Source organism: Syngnathus floridae, chromosome 8 (genome assembly GCF_059516105.1).
Source record: "Syngnathus floridae isolate MCC-2025c chromosome 8, RoL_Sflo_1.0, whole genome shotgun sequence".
In the NCBI taxonomy this organism is placed as follows: Eukaryota; Metazoa; Chordata; class Actinopteri; order Syngnathiformes; family Syngnathidae; genus Syngnathus; species Syngnathus floridae.
In genome coordinates this window covers 16174573-16184929 of record NC_142420.1, presented here as the reverse complement: position 1 = coordinate 16184929, position 10357 = coordinate 16174573, and the positions used below count along the sequence as shown (strand labels likewise).

At 40.1% G+C, this 10357-nt stretch overlaps 1 protein-coding gene across 4 annotated transcripts in view; it reads right to left on the bottom strand.

The window, feature by feature from the left end:
• The window catches only part of il10rb (interleukin 10 receptor, beta), a 69350-nt gene that overhangs the window by 36133 nt on the left and 22860 nt on the right, over nt 1–10357 (bottom strand). For 3 of the 4 annotated variants that reach the window (XR_015859906.1, XM_088383301.1, XM_088383302.1), the window contains exons 3-6: nt 3216–3403; nt 1591–1751; nt 389–542; nt 5–162 (exon numbers count right to left, since the gene is read on the bottom strand). Coding sequence is in view for 3 of the 4 variants with exons in the window: in XM_088383301.1 (XP_088239427.1) it covers nt 5–162; nt 389–542; nt 1591–1751; nt 3216–3403 (661 nt within the window). In the remaining variant the exon portion in view is untranslated. The remainder of the gene's footprint in view (nt 1–4; nt 163–388; nt 543–1590; nt 1752–3215; nt 3404–10357) is intronic. The other variant, XM_088383303.1, reaches the window with a different exon arrangement.

The following is a 10357-nucleotide window of genomic DNA, read 5'->3' as shown; positions in this document are numbered from 1 at the left end:
ATACCTTATGGAAAAATGATGGAAGCTGGATCAAGGGATAGAACGTTGCCTTGAAAATGCTGTAACACCTAAAGAGAATATACAAGACGAGCAGCACAACTGTACACGCCATCAGCAAAGAGCCTAAGAAGTACATAACAGTTTGCCACCAAGGTGTATGGCCTGTTGAAAAAAAAAAGAAACAAAGATGATCACTGTACGATTTTGTCATGCATCATATAAATGTTCAGTATATATGCTGTAGTTTCTAGCTGTGCAGTAGTTTTAAAATAAAGAATACTGCAAGTTTTTGTGGTTATACTTGTTAGTTTGCCTCAAACATATTGATGAGAGATGCAAAATTGTGTGTGCGTGGGGACAGTTATTTATGATTAAAAAAAATAGTTACCATCAGTCTGAATGCAATATGGTAAATTAAATTTGCTCCTCTTATCGGGATGGTCAGAACGTGACTGGACCCGAACACAGTACAATGTCCAATAATTCAAGTCTGGCAAAGTTACCATCTTAACACTTGTGTTTATGATTTGGGGTTGTAGTAACTGAAAGACAAATAGCAGGTCATTATCATTATGTTATTGAGTATTGTATAGAATAGACAGTGCATTCCTTCTGCAAGCTATCACACTTGTTTTCTATCTGGAGAGAACAGCATGCAGCATAAAAAAACTCCTGACACCTGTCCTATAAGTTATGGCCTTCTCAGACGACTCAACTTTTTTGTCGTTTGTGACCATACGTACGTTATATGCACAAATTGGTACAAACATACGTACATTTAGTGAATAATAAGTTTTTGGCAAAATTGTTTGCTGTTACATACAACTGTTCTACATACAGAAAAATGGCAGCAGCAGGTCAATTGAATGTGAAAAAAATACAAAGTAAATACTTGTATGTACTATATACTACATATATTTTTTGTTTCACAAAAGAGGATGTTGAATATTGTTCTCATATATGAAGTCTCATCAAAAGGGTTTGTTTTGAGGTTTGATAAGGTAAATTAGTGTAAAACAAACTAGCGTGTCTGCTGTAGAATACTTTAAATATGCACCTATAAGATGACTATCATAATGCATAAGATTTTTATTGTGCATTTCTATAGAATCAAGGGATTTTGTGAGCCTCAAAGCGCTCACAGTAGGTGCATATGCAACAACCATTCATCCTCTGGTAGCGGTAAACTACGCAAGTAGCCAAAGTTGCCCTGTTGCAGGCCGACAAAAGCGTGGCTGCCTGCGGGGATGGGTTAAATGCAGAGGACAAATTTCACCACACCCAGATGTGTGTGTGACAATCATTGGGACTTTAACTTTAACTACGGCCCCTCCGACTCCCACCAAAGATTCACACCCAAGGATTCGCCAGTGTGAGAAGTACTTGTGGCAAGGTGTGTGAAGTGTTTTGCCCAAGGACACAAACACATGTGACTCGAGTTACAAACCGTCGACCCTCAGGTAACAAACGATGCGCCCTACCACCTGAACCACGGCTGCCTCAAGATCGGATGTTAATAAACTTTCCACCTATTTGAGAAAAAAATACAGTTTATGCAGATTAGAGAAATAAATAAATCTAAATTCCTACCTGCTTGTCTACATTATGTTCCCAGTATATAATGTAGAAGTACAACTTTTTGAGATTCTGCCTCATGGAGTGGTTTGAACTGGTCAATGGATCGGAAATAAAAACATCAATGTTGTTTATAGCAACAGCCAGTTCCACTTTGGATGGTGGACCAATTGCAGCTGTAAGGCAGAAGACAAAATAAATCAGAGAATTGGTGGCTATTGGTATGGTTATTTACAACATTAAATCCACATTGGCACAAATACAGTTCACAAAATGAACTGTGAAATCAACCTGCAGTGAAGTATGGGGTTACAGCAGGGGCAATGCTATGACCACACTCCCTGGCCATCCCCAAATCTAAGGGAAGATTTAGGATCAAGATTTTTCTGCAATTTTCAAATGAACGTAGTATTCTTCAACCCCTTGACACTGATTTGCCACAAGTTGGTGGTAGTAACTTTTGTATTTTTAAATAATGAACTTTCAATTGATCTGAATGCAAACTGTAAAAGTAATTTCAATTTTACAATGTCAATCAAAAACATTACTTTCACTCCACAGTCGGAAAAAACATGGCAGAGTCATTGTATGTCATACGATCACAGTCACGGTTTTTTGAAACAAAATATACACGAACGTCAATCTTGCTCAGCAACAAACAGGTTCAAATCTGTGAAGAATAAATATTTTTTATGTGACTGGGTTATTTAAATATGATTTGAACGATAGAGCCATTGATCACAGTATTCAAAATGTCATTGGTCATCAGTGATGATCGGTTTTCTTGGCTGTTGACTAGCAAATCAGTACATGACACAGAAGTAGCCTATGAGAAAGCAAAGCAATGGTAAAATCTAGTAAATTAAATTTATAGCGAGACTCTCGTCATAAGTGTGTACACACACGAGTGAATTAGTTTAGCCACTAAACCAGGGGTGCCCAAACATTTTCAGCTCGCGAGCTACTTTTGAAATGACCAAGTCACAAAGATCTACCCACTGAAAAAATAATTTATTTTATATATATATATATATATATATATATATATATATATATATATATATATATATATATATATATGGCTGACGTAATTTTCTGAAGTCCAAATGATCACACATGGATATATATATATATATATATATATATGTCATCGTGAAAAAAAGTCCTCCCATTCCCTATGAAAGTGATACTTTTTTTTTCTAATCTTTTTACTATGTCCAGCTGCCCTTTTTATACCCTTTCTTAAGTTTAAGAGAAAAAACAGGGATCTGACAATTGGAGGGAACTCGCGAGCGTTAGTGTTGTTAGCGCCGTTGTTTGCGCACGCGTCAAGTGCGAAAAAAACCTCAAAAACATTTTAATGTCATGTGATCGACCAGTAGTGGCCAGGCGATCGACCCGTCCATGTATTGGGCACCCCTGCACTAAAATATCTTGAGAAGCAGCTGCCGATGACCTTCTACCGAACAACCATTGAAAGGGTCCACTCATTCAACCTCCTGGGCAGGGTTATCTAATTCAGACATACCGCTGCCCTGAAAAATTTAAACCTAGCTCAAAACCAAGTACATACAAGGGACTGAAGGGTCCTAATTTTAGAGTATTCCGTAACGTTACCACACTTTCCCATAATTTCTCACCATGCTTCTCAGGACAAAATTCTTTCTGCACCCATTCTGAGTGACTGGAGTTGTCATTGGTGCGCACACGCAACATGTAGAAGCCCAAATAGTGCAGGTTATGTGCAGTAAGGTCACATGACTTGGAAAACGTCTTGTCACAGGCATTAGACCAGTAGTACCTTTTCTTGGATTCTAGCTTGTATTTCCTGTAAAGACAAAACAAAAAAGTACTTACTGTTCGCATACAATAGTGCAGCATTCTGGCAGTTGGTGAATGTAAGTTCATGCTCATGCTATTGTTTCTTAAAATTAAGTTTATTATACTGACTGTCTGACTGGCAGCTCGGTGGCGCACTGGGTAGCACGCCCGCCTCACAGTTAGGAGGGTGCGGGTTCGATTCCTGTGTGGAGTTTGCATGTTCTCCCCGGGCCCGCGTGGGTTTTCTCCGGGCACTCCGGTTTCCTCCCACATCCCAAAAACATGCTTGGTAGGCCGATTGAGCACTCCAAATTGTCCCTAGGTGTGAGTGCGAGTGCGGATGGTTGTTTGTCTCTGTGTGCCCTGCAATTGGCTGGCAACCGGTTCAGGGTGTCCCCCGCCTACTGCCCGTTGATGGCTGGGATAAGCTCCAGCACGCCCGCGACCCCCGTGGGGACTAAGCGGTTCAGAAAATGGACGGATGGATGGATGGATGGATGGATGGATGGATGGATACTGACTGTACTCTCATACATATACATACATATACACACATGAGTGTCTCAATGAACCTAGGAGAAAAGTTGTCTGGGGCTTTATTCCCCTGGCAGGGTCACCCATGGCAAATGGGTGCTAGGTGAGGGACCAGACAAAGCACCACTCAAAAGACCCCTTATGATGACTGAGAAAAATGGGCTTCCTTTTTCCTTGCCCGGACACAGGACACCTAGCCCCCCTCTGGAACGGCTCTTTGGCGCACCTCCACTGCGTCCGGCTGGGCACAGCCCAGAAAGGCAACATGGGTCCGCCTTCCCATGGGCTCCCCACCTGTGGGAGAGGCCATAGGGTGTAGGGTGCCTTGTGAGCAGGTGCCGTCCAAAGAATTGGTGGTCCAATCAGAAGCTTGCTCTTGGGGCATGGAACAACACCTGTCTGGTAGGGAAGGAGCCCGAACTGGTGTGCTCGGCGGAGAAGTTTCGACTACACATAGTTGGACTTGCCTTTAAACACAGCTTGGGCCCTGGTACGGTCTGACCAAACAACAGCTCAGAGTACCCTTTTTGTCACCCTTTTTTGGCATCCTTGGAGGGTGTTCTCATTGAAAGTATATGATCATTAAATATTCATTATAAGATGATTGTTATTTACTATTTAAAAAAAAAATTAAAATCAATGTATATTCAATGAATATCTGAGAGTGTGGATACTTTAACTCCCTATTGGTATCAAACGTTCATGGGTGTGTGTATTGTTCAGTTTTTAGTGGTAGATTTGAGGAAAGGCAAGCCTTCAACAAACCAACTGTAAAGAAAACCTCTTGTGTCTATTCGTTGTGCTTGAAGGGAGTAACAACTGTCTTGACTTGCAGATGAATTTTTTTGACACCCCCTTCTTAATCCATAGGGTTCTATGATGTGGGTCCACACTTTACAGCTATATTAACCGCAACTCTTTTGGGTGGGCCTTTAACAAAGTTTAGGAGGTGTCAAGTAACATGGTGGATGGGGAGAACAGATGGTGCAAAAAGTGAGTATGGATTGTTCCCAGGAATACATTGGCATGGCTGAAATTCCAAATTTTAGCAGCAGATGGTGCAAAAATTGAATTGAGAATTATTGAATGAATTGGCATTACTGAAATTCCAAATTTTTCCACGAGATGGTGCCAAACAGTTACATGGGACCAAAGTTGGGCAAGACAAGCTGAACTAGCAAAAATAGAGATAAACACAAAAACAGGGGGTCGGTTTTGGGTCATGCACAGAAGCACAAATGTGGTTTTTATTTTTTATCTTATTTTCTTTGCTTGGCTAAAATATATTCTGTAACAGTTTAAAGCAATATTATCACACCAAGGTGCCCACTACTATGAAAATGGTGGTGTGTTAAATTTTTTTAAAAAAGATTGATACAAATGTTTTTATTTTTGATCTTCTTTTCTTTGCTTGGCTAAAATATATTCTGTAACAGCTTAAAGCAATATTATCACTCAATTGGACCAAGGTGCCCACTACTATGGAAATGGTGGTGTGTTAAAAAAAAAACGTTTAAAAGATTGATTCAAAGGTTTGGATTTTTGATTTAATCTTTGATTGAAATGTAACTTTGAAGTGCTATTTTCGTAAAAAGGGAAGTGAAGAAAAGAGGAAGTGGGGGGTTTACCAGGGTGTTGGCTGTACTTTTGGTGGGACAGATGAAGGGTGGAAACAGCTGCCAAAGAGCAGCAGGTGTATAAGCGTGAGAAACTGGTCAATTTTATCCTATGGGAAGTATAGGTGCCAGTAAAGGGGGGGCAGAGAAGTCTATAAAAAGACCGCCACAGGCAGCGTCGGGGCTTCTCTCTCCCAAAGAGCGTTCATACGTGAAGAAGCCTGTACGAGTTCCAAGACTTTTTCCAAGCCTCCGGGATCTTTGTGTGAGACGCAAGATCGCTTGCCTGGATTAACTTGGATTTACTCAAAAGAATTGGACTGGACAACATTGCATGAGGAACTAGATGAGGGGAACGACTTTTTCAGTATTTACGCGACAGTCATCGGGCAGTCGGTCCACTCGAGGCCAACCTATTTCTAAAATTGGAATTTTAGAAATAAGATCGAACTGATCACTTGACTTTATTTCCACCAAAAAATAGCTCAAATGGTAGCTACCTTTTCCTTCTTTTCTGATCTATGTTTTATAATCAGAGTACTCCGGGATTGAATGATTTTATTTGCACGGGTATTAGTGAGTGGGATTGTTCAGTTTTTGGAGAATTGAAAGATTTTATTTGCACGGGTATCAGTATGTGAAGTTGTTCAATTTTTGGAGGACTTAAGATTTGTAATTCTATTTCATTCTTCTTCAATAAATGTGTCTTATATAGTGCTCATTTAAATCCGTTGTGCGCTAATTTGTATGACATACGCAATCGATTGTTTGTTGTTGGTGTGACAATTCGATTCATTGACGGGTGGTTATTATGGTATAAAATCGTACCATAATAAATAAAATTAACAAAGTGTTTGAATTAGATTAGTTGGATAATTGTTAGATGTCAAATTGGGTTAATTGTCCGTTGGTCACGGGCCCGTCCTGTATTTGGCGGGCCGCGTTTAAAGGCCTAGAGACATCCCTTTTTTTTTTTCAATTAGAACGGAATTTGATAGAATGTATAAAGATAACACATTTGCCGCATTGGAAATTAAAAATGGACACCGATTACTAAGAATGAAGTTAAAATTAAATGCCAGTTTATCGATCGGGTTCTGCACGCAGTCACACTGGTGGCGCCATTACTGTGACGTCACAAGTTGTACATCCGGATCTCAAACATGGCAGATGATAGCGACAGCTCCGTTTCTCGCGGCAATATTAGCATCATTTTATCCGATTCAGAAACCTCTTTTGACGCAGAATATGATGAATCTAGCAGTTCACTTGGGCTGAGCTGAGCACGTTTTCTGAATTGTGCCCCTCCCGTCACTCTGGTTAGGTTGGCATAGTAAAAAGTGCTCTTGGGGGCTTTAGAGTGCCGAGTTGATCTCGGCACATGAAGAAATGACCACCTGCAATGTTTGGTTTAGGTTTTATAAGCATTTTTAATTTTATTGCTTAAATCGCATTTTCTTGACGAGCTGAGCACGTTTTCTGAATTGTGCCTCTCCCGTCACTGTGGTTTGGTTGGCATAGAAAAAAGTGCTCTTGGGAGCTTTAGAGTGCCGAGTTGACCACGACACATGAAGAACTGACCACCCGCAACGTTTGGTTTAGGTTTTAGGCGCATTTTTAATTTTATTGCTTAAATCGCATTTTTTCGACGAGCTGAGCACGTTTTCTTAATTGTGCCCCTGCCGTCACACTTTGACAGATCGAAATTACGTTTCTCACTATCCCATGGTGACAAGACAGGGTTCACAACGCACATACAAGTAAACAACACAGGAAAAATAAAACAAGAAGTCAACATCAATGAACAATAAGAGTGATAGCACGCTAGCCGCTCCCGATGCACAGCAGAGTCCGGAAAGATGACAGTCAACCAGGCTACTGTGAACACGAGCACACACAGCAGGCACGCACTGTCCGGTTCGTGGATCCTACCAGGCGAACGCAACCCATCTTGTCGTCCTGCGAACGAACGTACGCCAGGAGAATGGAAGGCACGGCTGGGCGAGCTGGGTTGGCCGCAAGCCTGGCCCGACGTCCCCGCGCTGGCTCCTCATATCTTTTTGTTTACATTCACTGAAGCTAAACGCGTACAACTTGAGACGTCATGACACGTCACTTCCGGTTGGCGGCTCGGTGCAGTCAAACTCGTCTGCGTGGCAAATTTAAATTATATTTTTCAGAGCAACAGCTTCCTTTTCGTTGTTTCGATCGTCAATTTATATTTATAAGCCCATAAGCTAACTAAAACCGATTTATACATATACCGGTGTCTCTGGGCCTTTAAGTTTCACTCGGACAATTGCCAAATTAAATTGCCTTCAAAATTATTTGAAGGATCAGTTCATTCCGTTAAATATTTAATTCGTTTAAATATTTACTTCACTGGAGAAAGATAACGAATGGGTTTGAATTCGACTAGTAGGATTATTGTTAGGTTTAAATTTGTTTAATTGTCCTTGGTCACGGGCCCGTCCCGTATTTGTCGGGCCGCGTCTTAAGTTTCACTCGGAAAATTGCCAAATTAATTTGCCTTCAAAATTATTTGCAGGATAATTATAATTTGTTTAAAGCAATTTGAATTTGTTTTAAGAGGAATATTATTCGTTAAACAATTGAGTTGGTTGAAGCATTTCAACGGTTAAGAGTTTATATATAGTTTTAGAACAAAGAATTAATACATTAAATTTCTTCTCAAATACTATTATTGTCATACTTCCATTAATTTGATCCTTCATCGAATAAAGACAAATAGGCTCGCTACTTCAGCAACAAAGTAGAGCAGACCCATATAAATAGTTACTTCGGCAAAACTAGTGCAAGGGTGCGCTAGACCAACGAATCCCTGAGGTCTTAAAGACATCTAAAAATATCCGTAACATAACAAAAGCATCAGACCACCGAAGGGAGCCATCATTATGGCGCGGTCATTTTGACGACTTGCCTCGAATTGAGTGACTCGGCACGCGCGTCTGTTGACTTGAAAGGGATTGGCGTCATAAAGAAATTAGATTGATTCTGTTAGAATTAATTTAACTCGGGTGGTTAGATACGGACGAGTCCCTTCACCCCGGCTTATCGAACCCTTTAATGGGAAGCCGGTAACTTTAATAAAAAGTGCAGGTTTGATAGAGGTCTGAGAGGGACTGGTGGATCCTTCTTCCAGGTCAGAAACTGTCATATAATGAGAAGTCCTAGATCTCAGTCTCAGCTCTAAATTATACCAAAGGTGCAATCATGCTGAGGTCAGGAATCTGTCATTCATATAAAACGCTCTCATTCATGTCTTTATGGATTTTGCTTTGTGCGCTGGTGGACAATCATGTTGTTACAGGATGGTGCCATCCCGACACTATTCCCACGAAAATTGGGTACATGGAATTGTCTGAAATTTCTTGATATGCCGAAAGATTCCGAGTTCCTTCAATTGGGACTAAGGGGAAGATGCTTTGTACAATTTCTGCTCCCAACTGTCAGAACAGTTCTTCCTGTTCCAACATGTATTTTAATCATATAGTACCAAACCAAAACAGAAGTTGTCTCATGCAGGGATGAGAATGGCAAATGTGAAAAAAAACAGAAAAGTAGCGGGGGGTTATATATACATATATATATATATATATATATATATATATATATATATATATATATATATATATATATATATATATATATATATATATATATATATATACACACACACATACATACATACATACATACATACATACATACATACATACAGAGAGAGCGAGAGAGAGAGCGAGAGAGAGAGCGAGAGAGAGAGAGAGAGAGAGAGAGCGAGAGAGAGAGAGAGAGAGAGAGAGAGAGAGAGAGAGAGAGCAACAGCAATCTACATATTCTATTAGATTAGACAATCTCATGGACGTTTAATGTTCATATTATGCAATTCTTTTCCTTAGTTTATATAAACATAACTGCTCAATCAGAACACTAATACAACACACACATATGCACACACACACCCACACACACAGAGGGGTGACGCCCCCCACACAGATACCAAATGGTCATGTGACAAGTCTCCGCCTTTCTGGACAGTATAAAACAAGCTGACCTGGAGACGGACGTTGTTGATGTGCCGCCTTGCCGTTGTTTACTGACTGCCATTGAACAACCCAAGATCTTGCCAATAAAGGACTAACCCTACACTCCACATCTTTGTTTTTCCTGGCTCAACTTCGGACATCCCCGCAACACACGCAACAATATACATACATATATATATATATATATATATATATATATATATATATATATATATATATATATATATATATATATATATATATACATATATATACACACATACATATATATACACATACATACATACATACATACATACATATATACGTATATATATGTATATTTGAAGATTTATTCTTTAACGGTATCATGACAATAGCCTAACATTAGCTTACATGTAACATCATGTAACGTCATGTTACTTTGTAAACCCACATGGAGGGATGAGAATCTTCCGCGGATCCGCGAATTTCTGTGTTTTTCCGTTGGGGGTATCATTTTCGTGAACCGTGTAGGTCCGTTGAGAAAATTGTTTTTACAGGGGGGGCGGCTGGCAGCAGTATTGCGACAACAGCCGCCTTATTTTTGGCAACATTTTGGCGCTTCTTTCGTCACATCAGTTGCCAACTTATTTGCCTAATTAGCAAAGGTTTTAGCCAGCATGGCGAAAGTTTTAGAGAAAAAAGACGAGGATCGTGCCAAGGAAATAGACAAGTCAAACGGGCTCAGGAACTGCTTCAAATAGGCATGGCTTGAGAGCAGCG